Below are 19,010 nucleotides of genomic sequence, written 5' to 3'. Positions count from 1 at the left end.
GGGAAAGGAAAAAATAAACAAAAAAACAAAAAAAAGCAACTGAATTTCCAATCCTGAGACCGCAAGCGCAAGGGTAGTTTTCACTTGGATTCATCACAATAAACTCAAACTGCAGAAATAGACTTTGCTTTTCATTTGCATTGCTACAGTGTCGCTTTACCAAAACGCCAAAATACAGTGAGATTGGTTTTAAAGCAACTCCGGCGTGACCACAACGCCACTTGTTCCAGCCATGCCTCCTGAACAGACCCAACAACCTCTGTTATCGGAGGAGCAAGAAGAGACAGCCTACGATTCCTCGGAGAAGGTGGTGGTGGTCGGAATCGACGACCACGACGGCGACGTGGAGGCGCCGCCGTTCTCATGGCGGAAGCTGTGGCTCTTCACTGGGCCCGGGTTTCTCATGAGCATCGCGTTTTTGGATCCCGGGAATCTCGAGGGGGATCTTCAGTCCGGTGCCATTGCTGGGTACTCGCTCTTGTGGCTCCTCATGTGGGCCACGGCTATGGGCCTTATCATCCAGCTTCTCTCGGCTCGGCTCGGCGTGGCTACGGGAAGGCACTTAGCCGAACTCTGCAGAGAAGAGTATCCCACATGGGCTAGGATTGTTCTGTGGTTGATGACTGAGATTGCTCTTATTGGCGCTGACATACAAGAGGTTATTGGGAGCGCTATTGCTATCAGGATTCTTAGTAACGGCGTCGTTCCACTCTGGGCTGGTGTCGTCATTACAGCTTTTGATTGGTGAAATTTCCCTTCTTTTTCTTATAATCTATACTACAGTTGTATTTCAAATTAATCAATTAATTAACTTCTCTTTAATTGCTTGTTACAGTTTTATTTTTCTCTTTCTTGAGAACTACGGTGTGAGGAAACTGGAAGCGTTTTTCGCTGTTCTGATTGGTGTAATGGCTCTCTCATTTGCCTGGATGTTTGGTGAAGCCAAGCCCAATGGTGTTGATGTTCTTGTTGGTGAGTTTCTCTTGGGTTCAACTATTCACTTCGTCCCTGTACTTCTCCTCATTTTAAGTTTTATTAGTCTCTATATAAGAGGATTGTACGTTTTAGTTTCTACACACTTTTTTTTGTAACTGTTTATAGCCCCTAGAAAGCTTTTGTAGTGCTTTTACACCGCCAGGAACTCTTTTTTATTTTATTTTATTTTAACTTTATGCATGTGTAGGGACTTAAATATTCTCGAATAGGGATTACAACTTAAAATGAAGACAATTATATCATGGAATGGACCAAATGAATAATTTAACGTTTATTTTGTTGATTTGGACATGTGGAAATTTTATTTCATCATGATTAGATTCTTAGGTGTGCTCTTGCTTCATATCTGATATATACTTCAATGTTATCTTTGTAGGTATTTTGGTTCCTAAACTTAGCTCCAGAACTATACAGCAAGCTGTTGGAGTTGTGGGTTGCATTATTATGCCTCACAATGTGTACTTGCATTCTGCGCTTGTTCAATCAAGGCAGGTTGATCCCAGCAAGAAAGGCCGTGTTCAGGAAGCTCTTAATTACTACTCCATAGAGTCCACCATTGCCCTTATAGTGTCCTTTGTCATTAATATATTTGTCACAACTGTGTTTGCTAAGGGCTTTTATGGTACTGAAATAGCAAATAGCATTGGTCTTGTAAATGCAGGGCAGTACCTTCAAGAGAAGTATGGGGGTGGACTATTCCCAATCCTGTATATATGGGGTATCGGGTTATTAGCAGCTGGCCAGAGTAGCACAATTACTGGTACATATGCTGGACAATTTATCATGGGGGGTTTTCTGAATTTAAGGTTGAAGAAGTGGATAAGGGCATTAATTACACGAAGTTTTGCAATCATCCCAACCATAATAGTTGCTCTTATATTTGATACCTCAGAGGAATCGTTAGATGTTCTGAATGAATGGCTTAATGTTCTCCAGTCAGTTCAAATCCCCTTTGCACTCATTCCCTTGCTTTGCTTGGTGTCCAAAGAACAGATAATGGGCAGTTTCAGAATTGGCCCTGTCCTCAAGGTATATTATCTCCTTTATCTGAATTTTGGCCACACTGGTCACTTAAAACATAGGTTTATTTATTTGATAGAAGACTATGAAATGCCTGACTATTTCATTGATATAAAATTGCTATCTCTATCTTCCTTATGGGCTATCAATTGAATAAAACATAGGGAGAGAGGAGAGATAATTCAGAATTGACCTAAGGTATACCTGATTTCTCTTACAATTCGGAATTAGCTTTTAAGAAGACAAACAGGTGGCTTGATTTTACTGTCCTGTCTTGAGAAATATAAGGTGAGATAGTGGAGTGTCCATGATCTAGTTTCACCAATTTCCCCCCTTAGGAAGTTGATCTTCTAAACAACTTTTCCAAAGTTATTATTGGTAATTAAATTAAAGCTATAGTTTCTTCTATCCTTTTTGGTGTATATTATTATTCATCATGAGATTATATTTTCATTGGTTTTTCAATGTGTGACAACGGAGCCATGCTAAGAAGACAAAAATTAGGACCAATGAGTTTATATTTCTCTACCTAAAGCTAATGAGAATGGCTTATGCTTTCTGAAGTTGGTAGTTTCAACAATTCCTTTCTTGTCCCCCTTGTTTCTTTTCTTTTTCTTTTTTTATGTTTTCTTTGGGTGATTGGTGCTGCTTGTTACTTTCTATATTGAAAATGCTAAGACTTTATTGTTTATTAGATGCTTTGACTTTTTGGCAAGTGTCTTAAACCTAGCTTCTGTGGACATTGGATGTATTTAGATCAACACCCCTTTGCTCAATCTTCTGCTTTGTTTGTTTGGATTAATTGTGTAATAGTCATAATTGTCTTATGATGAATGGATACAGATTATTTCCTGGCTGGTGGCTGCTCTAGTGATAGTGATAAATGGCTATCTATTGCTGGAATTCTTCTCCTCTGAAGTGAATGGGGCAGTGTTTGCCACTGTAGTGTGTGTATTAACAGCTGCATATGTTGCATTTGTACTTTACCTTATTTCACGGGCCATTACCTATACACCGTGGCAAAGTTTAACCCGATCAAAGACAGCTACCACAGAGAGTTGAGCAGTCAAATTCCAATTCCTGAAAACCATGGAGTAGGAAATGCTTTGCAGCTGAAGGCTTTCACAAGTACTTTTCCTCGATTTTTTTAGGCATACTCATGCTTGTTAATTTGTAGAAGAAATTATGCTGAGGGCAGTGGTACCTTGTTGGTTGTCATACTTCAACAAAACAAGTCAATTATGTATTTGTATTTCTGTCAAAATTCGATGCATAATGCAGCTGTTAGCATGCCTTGGATATTGAGATAATGTAGTGAGATACCTTTTAAAACTAATGATGTTCAAACAGATAGTTCCCCTTATTGTTCTCTCTGGCTCGCCCTATCCACTCTATTTGGGATTTCTTTTAGGTTGTGGGTGGAATATATGCTACTTTGCGCCCTAATTTTGACATAGAAGATTGTGGGAGTGTAGTGGGGATGTGACGGTGCATCTACCCCCAATATGATGCCATTTCCACCCTTCAGTCCATGTCAATTGCAGCAATAACATTTCTTTCAATAAAAAAGGCATCCGAATGAAGCTTCCTTATGATTTATATGGCCCCACAAACATGAACCGAGATACATTCATCAGTGACAGAGCAAACAAAGTCTGTACCTAAAATTTCATTAATGGAAACTGATATTTAACAGACTGATATTTTTCACCTTGGCATGCATTCTCATTCAGAGTAGTTTTGACAATATAAGAAACCAAAAAAAATACATCCATAATTACAGTACCAAGAAAGCCTACATCTCAGAAAAAACAATTGAAGTGTTTCAATCCATTAATGATTTCCATTTCTCAATCCATTGAAAATGGAGAAATAAGTCATTCATCCCTCAAGTAAGCTTCCTCGCCCTTTCTTCCTCTAGTCAATCCGCACATATAAATGAGAATCTTCCGGATATTACAATGATTTTTATCTCCTTGCAGTAAAAAAAAAAAATCTCCTTGAAAGCAAAGTTTAAGTTTGTCCTCGTTGATATTGATATGTATATATATATATAAAAATTCAACCCCATTGATATACGAAGCTTCCATTGTAATCGTATAAAATGTTTTATATAATTAATAACAAAAATAATTTTAAAATATTTTAAGCAGAATAAAAATAACAACAAATATTATATTAAAATATAATAAATATTTAATATTTTTTTTTGAATAATAATATATTAAATGTTGTTTTAACAACATTAAGACTCTTATAAAAAATGATAAACACAATTTAAGAAATGAAAAGCATAAATCATATTTTTACTTGCAGTGCACTGAGTGCTGTAAGAGAATCCCCGTTACGTTTTATATTATTATTATTATTTTTACATAATTTAGATTTATATTTAAATATTTTTTTAAATGAGTCTTGCTTATTGTATTTTAAAGTATTAAGTAAGAAATATTTAATACATTTTCTAAATATTTTCAATTATTTAAAACAATATATTCTGTCAAATGTTTCTCTTCTTTTCTTGTTTTTCTCAAAAAGCTTTTTTTGTTTTACTTTTCATTTTGTTTTTTTTTAAATTTTATCATATTTCTTTATAAACATTATTTTAATAAAAAAAAATTGCAGACTAAAATAGATAAAAAAAAAATCAGAAAAATAAAAAATGCACAAAATAACAGTACATTTAAGCCTTAATTACCTTAGAAGAAGTTATCCATTCCCCATGGTTAGGCAATTGATAGTTAAGCTAGGTAACGAGAGAGATTATTAAGTTAAATTAAATAATAAAAAAAAGAAGCAAAAGTGGACATTGTTGAACACCGGATAGTTTGACTTCCCTCCTTTCTACTTTGTGTAAATTGAGACTCGTTTTTTCTCCATCGGGTCTTCACTTTTCAGTTCCGGTCTCGTTTCGATCTGCGCCACCGCTCAGACCAGTTAGACTCATGGCGTCGCTATGGACTCAACTCATATCCACGGTGTCCTTAATTCTATCCCTTGCGCGGTGGGTTGCTGTCTCCGGTGACTCCGGCAACGTGTTACTCTTTCCAAGTCGTCATCACGAGGGTTCTCGCCCTGCCATGATTCTCCCCCTTCATCACTCTGTTCCCGAATCTTCCCTCTCTCACTTTAATCCTCGTCGTCATCTTCAGGGATCCCAGTCAGAACACCATCCCAACGCTCGCATGAGACTCTTCGACGATCTCCTTCGAAACGGGTTAGTCTCTTTCACTCCCTCGCTTCCTCTACGTCCCTTCCTCTTTTTTTTCTTTTTCAAATTAATTTTTCACTTTTTTGTTGTTAATTATGTGTGTTTTGGGAAATTGGATGGAGTAGGTATTATACGACGAGGCTTTGGATCGGTACTCCTCCGCAGAGGTTTGCTCTTATTGTTGATACGGGGAGCACTGTCACCTATGTTCCGTGCTCTACTTGCAAACACTGTGGTAGCCACCAGGTAATGCTTCCAGCTGCTACCCGTACACGTTTGGATCGATAAATTAATGTTTATGTTTTTATTGATTATTAAATTTGTGTAAAAAAGCTGCTATTTGATTGTGGATATGACTCGTGAGTATGAAAATTATTGAGATGCCAACTCGACAAGAGATATGACTAGTATGGTCCTTATAAGGAGTAAGGGCAATTCTCACCTTGCAAGCGGCTTTTCTTGAGATGAGTTACGCCTTAAATTCAAATTCTAAGATGGTATCAAAATTTACTATAGATTTGTTATTGGGCTACTTTTTTTTTTTTTTTTTTTATCATCAAATGTTAATTGTTAGTATTGTTAGTTTTTGTTAGCAAGAGGGGATCAAACCCTCAACCTTTCTCCTCTTTCCTTTTTCCTTAACCATCCAACCAATCTTATATCTCCTGTTATTGGGTCACTCATTTATCTAAACTCTAGATGTCTATTGCTAGGCATGAAGGTGTTGTTATTGGTCTGCATTTGTCCACACTTTGAATGTCTAGTCTTGGGCGTGAGTGGCCTAAAGGGGTGTGTTGAGATCTCACATCAATTAGAGATATAACCAATGTAATTCTTACAAGTCTTGAGCAGTTTTGTGGGGGTTGAGTAGCTCAAATTCTAAGAAAAATAGACACATAAGGGGTTATATGATTTTGTTTATACTTATACACTTGGCGTGCTTTGTATATATGTGAAAAGGGAAAAGTGGAGTGAAAATTGATGACGAGTTCAGACACAACATAAGTCTAAACCCCAGATACTCAGTTTCATTCTTATTCCTCCAATTTTCACTTCTACCAACTGCCAAACACTCCTTTAATGTTGTGTGGTAGACTTCTTATGCCTCTTGCATGTTTAGTTTGTTCAGAATATCATTTATTTCATCTTGAAATAGATGTAAAAAGAATGATTTTATTTAGAATTTATTGTGCCTGTGCATGTGTATCTCATCTGATTTATCTGAAGTAGATTTGTGTGCCCAATTTTATTTTAACAGGATCCAAAGTTTCGGCCAGAAGCTTCAGAAACCTATCAACCTGTTAAATGCACATGGCAGTGCAACTGTGATGATGACAGGAAGCAGTGCACATATGAGAGACGGTATGCTGAAATGAGTACTAGCAGTGGGGTCCTTGGTGAGGATGTTGTATCCTTTGGAAATCAGAGTGAGCTTTCCCCCCAACGTGCTATTTTTGGCTGTGAAAATGATGAGACTGGTGATATTTATAATCAACGTGCTGATGGCATCATGGGTTTGGGCCGTGGAGATCTAAGTATCATGGACCAACTGGTTGAGAAAAAGGTGATAAGTGATGCGTTCTCACTGTGCTATGGTGGAATGGGTGTTGGTGGGGGTGCTATGGTTCTTGGTGGCATATCTCCCCCAGCTGACATGGTCTTTACACATTCAGATCCTGTTCGAAGGTGTGTGTCAAATTTCTTATTTTATAGATATGAGATGTCATGCATTTTCTTAACAAATGCATTTGATTAATCTCACACATTTACTCTAGTTTTGGGATGGCGACAGTCCATATTACAATATTGATTTGAAGGAGATACATGTTGCGGGGAAGCGACTGCATTTAAACCCAAAGGTTTTTGATGGGAAACATGGAACTGTCTTGGATAGTGGCACAACTTATGCATACCTACCAGAATCTGCATTTCTTGCATTTAAACACGCTGTAAGTTCTTTCCCATAAATATTACTGTAGAAAAATTTAAGCTACAATTTTTAATCTTTCCTATTTTCTAAAAACCTTTACTTGTTTTCCAATATGTGAGTCTTGTCATTCATGTGTTATGAGGTGTGGAAATAGAATACAATTGTTAAAGGATAGGTGATAAATGGAGTTGGAGGTTTTAAGTTCCTTGAATTATTTATTTTATTTTTTAATTTAGTGAAGATTTATGCAATGCACTTTGGCAAAGTTACTTGAATGCTTTGATAAGTTAACTTTACTTTTCAGTACAATTGTAAAAATCATTGGATGGTTGTTTGTTCATTACATCTCGTTAAAGGAATGCCAAAACTTTATGCTGTTTAACCTTTCTGAACAGATTTCTCTTAATAGTGTAGTACTGTAGTTGAAGGTGCCCTGAATCATTGTTGATTTTCTCTATTTGAATAGGCATATGTATGCCATATTGGTTATTGGGTATTCTATGATATCTAAATACTTGAAGTTTAACATGCTTCGATTTGCATGTCTTTTTTTTGGGTTCTTTACTTCTTTTGCAAAGTCTCATTGAGTTTTCCAATCAATATGTGATACAATACAATATTACCAGTCTTTGTTAACCATTAATTTCGGAACAGCACTTAAGTGATGATGCTTTAAGATTATCACTTACAATGTTGTATTTAGAAAATTCAATTGTATAGTCAAATGTATGTGCCATGTATCATGGATTCATGGAGAATCCTTTTTGTTCTCTCATCATCATTTATAGTTTTGTTTATTAATCATTTTATTTTTGCATCATAAATCAAATATCCTGTTTGCAATATAAAATCCAGTACTCTGTATACCATGTAAATTTAATCTTTTATGGCTGATGACTAAGATTATGTATTTATCTGAATGCAGATTATGAAGGAAACTCACTCTTTGAAGCGAATAAGCGGTCCAGATCCACATTATAATGATATATGTTTTTCTGGTGCAGAAATGTAAGTCTGGCATTATTAAGGAGTGAATGTACACACGATTGCTGCTTAATTAACAGTTTTGAGTTTACTTGTATTTCAGTAATGTCTCTCAACTCTCTAAAAGCTTTCCGGTGGTTGAAATGGTATTTGGAAATGGTCACAAGTTGTCACTGTCTCCTGAAAATTACTTGTTTCGGGTTAGTTATGTAATAAAATCATTAGTATCTTTAGTTGTGTTTCTGGGTTAATTGATTTTCTTATCCCTATTTTTCATGCGGCTGTCTTTGTTGAAGCATTCAAAAGTGCGAGGTGCGTATTGTCTAGGGGTTTTCTCAAATGGCAATGATCCAACTACTCTTTTAGGAGGTATATCTTATTTAGTATGGGTAATTTCATGCCATTTCATACTTTCACTCTTTTGAAATATTGTTCCTCTATGATTTTTGTTAGAGTTATGGGTTTGTGCAATACTTTAGTGATCATCATTCTTTTGTTTGTGTAGGCATTGTTGTTCGTAACACTCTTGTAATGTATGATCGTGAGCATTCAAAAATTGGTTTCTGGAAAACTAATTGTTCTGAGTTATGGGAAAGACTACATGTCTCAAATGCCCCACCACCCTTGATGCCTCCTAAATCTGAAGGAACAAATTTAACCAAAGCATTTAAGCCCTCTGTTGCTCCATCTCCATCACAGTATAATTTACAGCTAGGTATTATGAGCTGCTGATATTCTATTTTATTTTAAGGAATACAGAGATATCAAATTCAAACATGGATCAGATGTCCACATTGATAAAATAGTTCATTGTGTTTTTTATTTTATTTATTTTTCAGATATTTCTGCCATCTCTTTGGGATTTATATGCTCACTGATGGCTAATCTGCTTTCATTGACTTAAATGTGCAGGTGAACTCCAAATTGCTCAACTAATAGTTGTAATTTCATTTAACATCAGCTACATGGATATAAAGCCTTACATCACAGAATTGACTGGACTCATTGCTCATGAATTAGATGTTAATACTTCACAGGTTAGAAAACGGTCACTGAAGTGCAGAAAATCTGTTTGCATACTTGCATCTTTAATTATAATCAATAATTTTGATGCAATATAAGGGTTTAATTAACAATATTCATAATATAACATTGGCAATCTCATTTGGATGGTGTGGGTTGCGATTTGGGTAGAGGTCATAGATTTTAGACTTTTTGTCCTGTGACAACTTTCCAAAATACCTAGAAAACAATATGCATGTTTGGCTAATTTTTCCCTGTTGATGTGTTTTTTTACTTTATGATAATAACATTATTTCCTGGAATGCTCACAGGTTCACTTAATGAATTTTTCTTCTCTTGGAAATGGTTCTCTCTCTAGATGGGTCATAACACCAAGGCCATATGCTGATTTCTTTTCTAATGCTACTGCAATGGTAAGTGGACATTTGTGCATTTGCATTTTTGTGAAGACTTCCCATTTAATGGTGATTTTCAATGTAACAGAGTATGATTGCCCGACTTTCTGAACATCGTATGCAACTTCCTAACTCATTCGGAAGTTACAAGTTACTTGAGTGGAATGCTGAGCCTCCACTGAAACGGTAAATTTTTTCTTGAAAGGAAAAGAAGTCAGAAAATTTTCTTTCCTACCATCCTTTACTTGTGCTTGCATAACTTCCTGTTTTATTATTTATATTTCATGCAATACTGAGGTACCTAGTTTTACACATTCAGATTGGTTGCAAAATCTAATGCCCTAATCTATTAAAATTCATGCTTGAGGTTACTTGTGTTCCTTTCTGCATCTGATATTTTGTAAAAACACATGCCTTTTCACACTTATACATACCAATATTCATGTATTTATATAATTTTTATATATATGTTTGTGTGCATTTGTAGAGCATATTAGGTGAAAATGAGTGAGAACCAATCTTGCTTAACAAAAACAATACATATATAGTTAAGAATAAATTTTAATAAAACTAATGTTAACTATCTATATATGATTGTGTAACTATTAGAATCTATGATTCATACAGAAAGAGAGTGAAATTTAAGATGTAATAATGATTTGGTGGAGAGAAAGACACAAAAAAAGATGTATAAATCGTTGTATGAATTATTGCATGTGCATCACATTTCTTTCTGAAATGATGCAGGACTTGGTGGCAGCAATATTATTTGGTTGTGGCTTTAGCTGTTTCGCTTACATTGGTTCTAGGAATATCAGCCTTAGGAATATTCTTAATTTGGAAAAAAAGACAGCAAGCTGAGCACTCATACAAGCCAGTTGATGTAGCTGTTCAAGAGCAGGAACTTCAGCCATTATGAGCTTCGTTTGTACTACTCTACTGCTTAATGGTTTGATGATTAGTGTGGCTGGCATATTCGAGTCCATCAATGCAAGAGCAATATACACAATCATATAGACATACAACCGATCAAGATTTTGGTTTCTAAGAAATCGAGTTGTTTGTCATGATATAATGAAACCCTCATAGATGTATATAAAGAATTCTTTAGAAGTTGTATCATTTGCAAACGCAATTTTGTTTTGTGGTTATTGCAATATAGCAGTGAACCAAAAGGGGGGTAGCTTTAGGTTGAACTAAAATTTCGTATAGGGTAATGTTTATATTTTTATTTAGTTATTGCTTTTCACTTGGTTTATTTTCTTATTTTTCTGTTCACGTTTTTTCTAACTTGAGAGTGTTATTATTGTATGTGGTTCAATGAAATTAATCCTTACTCTTGTATCGCAGTCTATTTACTAATCATTAGTATTTTAGTAACACTAAAATTATATGATGTGGTTATAGTTGAAGATAATGATAGGCAACCTCATAGTTATATAGTTAGGAGAATAATCAGAGTTAGTTAGTTGTGGGTTGAGATAATTAGAGAAACAATCATGTTGTCTATAAATAAGAAAAAAAGGGGTTGAGAGGGAGATTTTATCTTGTGATTTCAGAGGAAATTTAGGTCGTTGTGGAAAAGTCGTGGCCTCTCAAAAGTCCTTGAGAATCATTTGTAGACTGTTTTATTAATAGAACTTTTTCTCTCGATGATTTTTGTTGAATTTCAATCAATTAACTTGAAATTGAATAATTTCTCAGTTTTAAACTTGAGTTTAACAGTGAAAAAATATTTTAATATTTAATAACGAAGAAAGATTAAGTTGCTTTAAGAATAATTCTAAAAAATTTATTTGAATTTTTTTATCATTTATTTTTTTAAAATTTAATACTTAAGATTAATTATTCATTACAATCTTTAAATTTTAAAATTATTCTTGGACTAACTTTTATCTCTCCTTAATAATAACTTATACAAATTTGTGGTGCAATTTCATTTGTCTACTTAGATTTGAGACCATTTGTTTAAGGAAACAAAGATTTGAGGAATATTTTTCATTTTTTACCGCAACGAAGCAGCGCTTGGCCAATCTTTATTTGATAGACTTGGACTGCAGCTTGTTCACGAGCTCATTTGTTTTGTCCCAGAAAATTATTCTTGAACATCAATTACATACATAATTTTTATATTGGTTAACGAACTACAAATTTTTTATAAGCAATTTGCATTATTTGATTTTCATCCTGTTAACGTACACTATTAACTTTCTGTCAAAACGTACATTATTAACTAAAAAACTATATATCAACCAACAATGAGTCTAAAAATGATATTCAAATTCTGATTTGCAGAGATACATCCACTATCCTTTTACACCGGTATGGTCATCGTCGTTACGTCGTACAAATAATCCCAATGGAAATCCCAATTATTGTTTATCATCACATGATTACCTAGTTATATGAACACTTGGGAATTGTTTTAATTTGCTTGAATTATTTCTGTCAGACTATTTTTTTTTCTATTTTTCTATTAAAAGAAAAAAAATGGTAAATAAATGTAAAGAATTGACTTTATTTAAGGCTAGGCAATTGGGAAAAAACTGTAAGCTCCTTTTTTACCAGTTGCCCTTGGTGGCTAAAAAGTAAATTCGTTGAGTGCGATTTTGGCATTGATCGTTTCCTCCTGGCGAAGGAAACTTAGGAAAGGGAAAAATGTGAGTTCCGATAGATTTGCGCTTAAAGAAAAATCATCTACAGCACTCTTTAAGTCTTGTCCTTAACTGAAAAAAAGACATTACCCCACAGCAAATAAATTTGTGGTCACTGGCCAGCCGCAAAACAAATTTATATGGGTGCAGTGCAGGTAAAAAAATAACAGAAATTTTCCATATCACACGATAGTGAAAGCTGACCGTGCTTTTAATTCTTGTAAGGCATGCCTATATGTCAATCGGCCAAACACGTGCAAATAAAATGATGACCTGCATTAGCTCTACCAATAAGGCCTTTGGTGGTCACAGCCATTTTCTGTGGCTGGTAACAAAGTAGTATACAAAACAAGGCCTTGTCAATTATCACTGACATATATGATCCGAGGGGGTTCTCCGAATTAGTGTGGCAAATCTCTAGAACTTTCATCTGAATATCTGCTTCACTTTTCTCATTCAGAGTTAGAACGAAGAGAAAAAGTTAGCACCCTATGATTGCTGAATGTGCAAGCTGGCGCCTGTAAGTTGGTTGAACCTTAATTGCATACCATAAAAACGACGCATAATTATATGATAAAGTTAGGTCTACCGTCTACTCGAAGAAAACAAAAACAAAGTGTTGAATAAAGTTAGACGGGGGCTAATGAAAAAAAAGGCACTTGATTTCAACAGATAGACACTAGAAAGATTCATTTAGTTGTTGTCAATACTTTTGGTTGATCTAATAATATTCATCTAAAATAAACTAGTGCATATTTGGGAATCCGTAACGAACGTTCACCATAGGAGTCCCTTTGTATCTTTTGAAGCCAAATGATGTTTGGAGGTGTGAACAGTTTTCCAAACATGCTTCTAGTTGTTTTGTTTTGGAATGATATTAGGGATGGACAGTATTGCCCGAAATCGACCACATTCAGCAACCACTTAATGCCAACTCTATGCTTTGGCCTACTCCTTAAACATGAATCTTCAAGAGTAACTCCAAGAATATTTCTTCTAAAATTATTTTTTCATTCTTCTCATTTATTTTCTTAAAATTTAATGATTATAATAAGTAATTAATCTTAATCATTAGATTTAAAAATAAAAAGTTATTCTTTGGATTAACTGAATTTTTCTTCACACAGAAATTATGATTCTTCTTGGGAGAATATTATTTCATATGAGAACAAAAGAACAACAAATAGCAACCATCAGATTAAAGTTAAAAAAATAGATGATTTAAATTAAAATATTTAAAATTTCAAAATTAAAATCTAATATATCATTAAATCTTTAAAAGATTAACCAAACATAACAAGCAAATTTATAGAGATTTCAATTATCACTTTTTAAAACATCTCATTTAATCCATTACCATTATTATAATCACTATTATAATTGTCACTATCATTATCACCATCATCAATTGTCATCACCGTCGTCGTCAACTGCCACCATCTTTGTCATCATGACCTTCATCACCTCCACCATGACATATCACGAACGTTGTCATCACCATGTCATCAACTGTCACCACCATCGTTGACGCCAAGATCATCGTTGTCGTCATTACTGTCACAATCACTATCAACGATGATGATGGCGGTCCTACGGCAATGGTGGTGACAACGACAACAACAAAGATTCTAACTATGGAGGTGATGGTGGTCATGGTGATGATATTGTATTAACGATAATGGAATATTTTAAAATGTAATTTGTTTGATTAATCTTTTAGATATTTAATTATTATGTTAGATTTTAATTTAAATTTTTAAACATTTTAATCTCAACTATTTGTTATGAGCCGTATATATATATATATATATATAAAACTTGTTCTTATGATATTACTATTTATACATTACAGGTATGAGCACTTTCATATATAGATGTGGCAACGGATAGACATGATCGGAAGGTGAGTTGCTAGAGTAGGAGTGTATTTGATTCTCTTTATTCCTTTAAAAGATGGGATAAGTTTGGAGATCAAGTTTTTTCATGCATTTTTGGAGATCAAGTTTAAAAGTAAAGATTAAAAAAATTTATGTCAATATTTCATCCCTTTTGAGTTTTTGGGCTTGAAAAAATCTATGAAGAATTTATTTTACATTTTCTAAAATGCAATTTACTTATATATTTTAAAATAAATTATATATTAAATTATTAACTACATTTTAAATCTAATAAAAATTAACAAAAGAATACAAGAAACTTAAAAATTAAATATTTTTAGAAAAATGTATAATTTTAACTATTATTTAAATTATTTAACAATTAAATTATTGTTTTTATTTTTATTTTTATAAATATAAAAAATGAAGGTATAAAAAAAATTCTAACTCTCACATTGTAGATAGACGATACAAGTGAAAAGTCTTAATTATTACTAATACGATAAATAAGAATAATAAATTTAAATAATTAAATCACATTTGAGTGGTTAAGATTAAAGAACAAATACACGTGACCTTTTTAAAATAATTATGTGACATTGATAAAAAAAAAAAAAGAAGCATGTGACTTACTAATCAATTTTTAATTTTAGCCGAAGTCGTTAAACCTAGAAACTAGAATAGAAAGTTTACCAGAAACTCAAGTAGAATAATAATAAAAATAGAAAGGTATCGTAGTGTCGGTGCCTACCCTCTTCAAGCAATCCCAAGGTAAAACACAACACACACGAGGCAAGGGAGCAAGGAGTTCAAAAATAATAATAATACTATGTCAACAAACATCATCAATTATAAAATAATGAGAGATCGAAGAAAACAATGGTAATAAATTTAATTTTAGCCCCCGACAGGGCCCAAAAAAGACAATAAATGATACAATAATATTATGTAACAACAGCAATGAATCCTCAGCTTCTTCTCTAGAAGAACAAAACAAGGGTAGCCCAGCTCAAAGCTAAGCATCCTATCACCTTCTTCAGGCACCTGATGGTTTCAGCTCCACTCTGCAATATAGAAACCGTAGAAATTTCAGATCCCAGTATTCTTAATATATTGTATTCACACCATTAACATTTTACATATACTAGTAATTAACTTGCTGTGACACAGACATAATCAATAAACATCACGACCAAAGCATGATACATTCCAACCGCAACCGAACCCTTTGATTTTATTAACATTTCATGACTTTTGCTAATATCTTGTTGGATTACTTAGTCCATACTCCACACGGATTCTAAAAGAAGGATTTATAATTTGTTCTTTTCTTTTCCCTTCGATAAAAGAAGGGACAAATTAAAACTAACCAAATGAGCAAATCCACCTCAATAGTGACGCGTGGCCACTCAAGATATGAATTCCATGATGTTGAAGTCAACTAAAAAACCTCGACTGAAGTTAAAGTCAATTAAGCATATCAATGCCTTATGTCACTCTTCAGATCTGAGACTACACATCTTAAAATTTAGTAAATTGGAGATCTGGTCCAAATTGCACAAAATGTATAAAGAGGAAACTACACATCTTAAAATTTAGTATAATAAACTCTAATACTATCTTAAAGTTTAAATTTTGGTCTAACTAAACTCAAAAAGATTAGTTGATAAAATAAGAAGTGTCTCCTACTTGTTGTTATGATGATATGAGTAGTTAATGTGAGATCTTTAACAGAACACAAGGCGTACCTCGTCCTCAGATACAGCTGGACCAGGAGACGACGCATCCTGGCTTGATCCAGGAGCTCCTACCGGAGGAGCGGGAGGGCCAAGCAATGCCGGCGACGGTGCTGGTGCAGTGTGCTTCTTACTCTTCTTCGTCTTCTTCTTCGACTTGGGAGCGGGAGCGGGAACCTCAGCGCTGGGTGCTACCACGGGTGCCGGAGTTGTCGGTGCCAGTGCAGGGGGAGAGCTCACCGGAACAGGCGCTGGTGGAGAACTCACCGGAACTGGCGCTGGCGGCGAGCTCACTGGTGTCACAGCAGGAGGTGTAGCCGCAGGAGGAGTGGCCGCGGGAGGTGTGGCCACCGGAGGAGTGGTTGCTGGAGCTGGAGCAGCAGCTTTAGACGGAGGAGATGCTACCGTGGGAGACGAAACGGGAGGGGTTGCGGTTGCAGCATTGGGGGATGAAGCTGGAGGAGATGAAGTGGGAGAAGCAACTGGCGCAGGTGATTTTGGTTTAGGTTTAGAAGGGGCTGTGGCTGGGGATGCCGAGGAAGTGGTGGGAGCCGCCGCTGGAGACTGACCTCCGACGGCGGCGACGACAATGCCGATGATTGCGAGGCAGAGGAGGCTTCTGCGGTCCATTTTAGAAGTGAGAATAGAGTGAGAAGTGTAGCGGAAGATTTATAAACGGTGGGAGAAAGGTGTTGTTTGTAATTTGGTTCGCTTGGGCTGAGATGGGCCACCACTAGCCGTTGGATCAACGTATTTGGGGTTAGGGTTCAGAAGCTTCGCCTTTGAGTGGGGTCCCGCGTATTCCAGAACCAAACAAGAATTTTCCTGTTGCGTTACGATTCGCCCAGTCTGGAACGGGCCTATTAGCCGCGTGTGACATCTGAACGTTGATTAGAGCGGATACTAGCACAATGTATTATTCATTAGTCTAAGTGTGAAAACAAAAAACAGATCATGTTGTTGGTGGATATTTTTTATATTTAACTAAATAATAACAATGTATTATAGTTTTATTTTTTTCATACTTATTTTGTCTTTCTAATGTATCGTTCCGTAGAGAAAAAAAAAGATAGAATTACTAAGAAATATTTAAATTAAAATACTGTATGAAAGTGTGAGATTCTTGCTAAATTTTTAAAATTTTCCTTACATTTTCATTTCTTTCCTTAACCAAACAAGGCTTAAAGGTTTAAGTTTACTTAATTACATTTAAATGTTTTTTAATCACAAATACCCTTTACAAAATATAATTATATTCAACTATGAAATGACTAACATAAATAATGAAGATCTTAAATTGATAATATTGATTACTATGGAACTTAAACTCAAAATCATTATACATGATAAAATTATTGATATTTATAATAATTATTTTAAAATTATACCTAACGTAATTTTTAATTAACAATACATGAAAACTAATCATAAAAAAACTAATACTTGATAACCTAACACTAAAAAGTTAATTGCAGTAATCAAAGTTGAAAGTAACTACCTACATTTTAATTGTTAACATGGAGTTTTACATAGTTGCTAATTAGCGTCGCGAAGTTACATTATTAAAAGGACTTGATTTCTTGTTAATTTGAAATCATACTTGACACGTTTTAATAAATAAAAAAGTACAATACATAACTAACTAATAAACTATATTTATATTACCCAATAATCAAAATCCAATCCAATAATTTATGCAACACACGTTAAACGGCTTATAATATAACAACAATAGGTTCTCTGGTTGGTATATGGATGATGATGATGATGTATCTCTCCCATAGTAGCATATGGTACATGTGGTGGTATCACATATTGATATTGGTATTGGTGATACAACTGGGTTGTTGTGGTGGAGCCATGGAGGCATATCATTGTATAATGAACCAATCAGTGTAAGCCAGAAAGGATGTCCTGCAAATGCAATAATTGCCCGAGAGATTACAAGATGGAGCTGCTGATATTCATATTACCGACACAACTAGCCCCCACCGCCAACTAGTAAAAGATGAACACGTCTTCATCTTCATGCTTCAACCGTTCAAAGAGTTTTTAAAATCCTGTTAGTTCTTTATGAATATGTTGGGTCCTACGTTAAAATTTTAAAAACTTTTAATGTCCGTTTGACCAGTGAAATTAAACATGAATATATTTACATTTCAGATTAGTCTTTTCTAAATGTAAAAGAGGTACAAGAAAACATTGGCGGGGTGTAGGAAGAAACACCCCTGCTGATATAATAAGAGCATTACGGGCTTCAAGCCCATCTATGAATATTAAACGAGGAATTGGGTACCCTGACCTCGTCCCTGGGCATTTACTTTGTGCACTCCTCTACCTACTTCATGCACTTCCCTTTTTTGGATATCCCTAAACTTTTTCATATTAAATTTTTTTAGAATGTGTATTTTGCAATACACTTTAATCTGGAAATGTGTTCTGGAAGAAAAAAAAATTCAAAAAACACCGTTATAACATACGTATTCTAGAACACATTTTGAGATTTATAGGTCTATTATGGAATACCTATTCCATTAATGCACTTGTAATCTGGAAATGCATTCCAAAACACCTATTCTAGAAGAAGAAAATTCAAAAACACTATTCCAAAGTATGTATTTCGCAACACAATTCAGTATTTACAAATCTATTATAGAATACTTATTTTGTAATAAACTTGTAAATTTAGAATGTGTTCATACCTATTCAACAAAAAATCAAAAAATTATGTATTACAGAATAAGTGTTCCATGACATTCTAGATTGACAAGTGTATTACAGAATTGATAATAGACTTAAAAATCCCAAAGTTTGTTATGGAACACCCACAATCAGTACCCAACACCCAATTCACATAAGTTAAACATCCACACCAAAACCCAACTCCACAACAGACCAAAAAATGTCCATCACTTACCTTGTTGGCGTGGCGTGATTGAGGGTGTTGCAGCAGTTGCTGCATGGGAGTTTTTGACTGAGGGAAAGGGGGTCACCGATAGGCACGTGGGGGTGAGACATTTGGGAGAAGGAAGTGCTGAGATTCATTAAAAATAACTTTGTTTACACCATTAAAATGGAAAGTACAAAAAGCAGGTAGGAAAGAGTAGAAAGTAATCGTCTCGATGACCAAAACACAAATGAGGCGTGTGATAGAACAAAAATATGAAGAATGGGCTTTCCCTAA

The 19,010-nt window shown here is 34.6% G+C and overlaps 3 protein-coding genes across 3 annotated transcripts; 2 read left to right on the top strand and 1 right to left on the bottom strand.

Moving 5' to 3' along the window:
- On the top strand, positions 1-3,385 carry LOC114376572 (metal transporter Nramp3-like). Its single transcript, XM_028334744.1, has 4 exons — positions 1-744; positions 836-972; positions 1,373-2,025; positions 2,860-3,385. The coding sequence occupies exons 1-4, from the start codon at positions 233-235 to the stop codon at positions 3,076-3,078; spliced, it is 1,521 nt and encodes a 506-aa protein (XP_028190545.1). The 5' UTR covers positions 1-232; the 3' UTR covers positions 3,079-3,385.
- A 1,437-nt stretch (positions 3,386-4,822) lies between these two features.
- Positions 4,823-10,901, top strand: LOC114376956 (aspartic proteinase nepenthesin-1-like). Its single transcript, XM_028335297.1, has 12 exons — positions 4,823-5,233; positions 5,353-5,473; positions 6,486-6,913; positions 7,020-7,176; positions 8,083-8,165; positions 8,245-8,341; positions 8,438-8,510; positions 8,647-8,856; positions 9,054-9,178; positions 9,476-9,577; positions 9,648-9,745; positions 10,307-10,901. Exons 1-12 carry the CDS (start codon positions 4,962-4,964, stop codon positions 10,476-10,478), a joined length of 1,938 nt encoding a protein of 645 aa, XP_028191098.1. The 5' UTR covers positions 4,823-4,961; the 3' UTR covers positions 10,479-10,901.
- A 3,997-nt stretch (positions 10,902-14,898) lies between these two features.
- LOC114373556 (lysine-rich arabinogalactan protein 18-like) lies at positions 14,899-16,487 on the bottom strand. The gene is made up of 2 exons (XM_028331038.1): positions 15,839-16,487; positions 14,899-15,154 (listed from the first exon to the last, which is right to left on the bottom strand). The coding sequence occupies exons 1-2, from the start codon at positions 16,454-16,456 to the stop codon at positions 15,071-15,073; spliced, it is 702 nt and encodes a 233-aa protein (XP_028186839.1). The 5' UTR covers positions 16,457-16,487; the 3' UTR covers positions 14,899-15,070.
- Positions 16,488-19,010: the final 2,523 nt, after the last annotated feature.

This window comes from Glycine soja, chromosome 11 (genome assembly GCF_004193775.1).
Source record: "Glycine soja cultivar W05 chromosome 11, ASM419377v2, whole genome shotgun sequence".
In the NCBI taxonomy this organism is placed as follows: Eukaryota; Viridiplantae; Streptophyta; class Magnoliopsida; order Fabales; family Fabaceae; genus Glycine; species Glycine soja.
The sequence above is the reverse complement of the archived record's forward strand: the minus strand, read 5'-3'. Positions and strand labels throughout refer to the sequence as shown.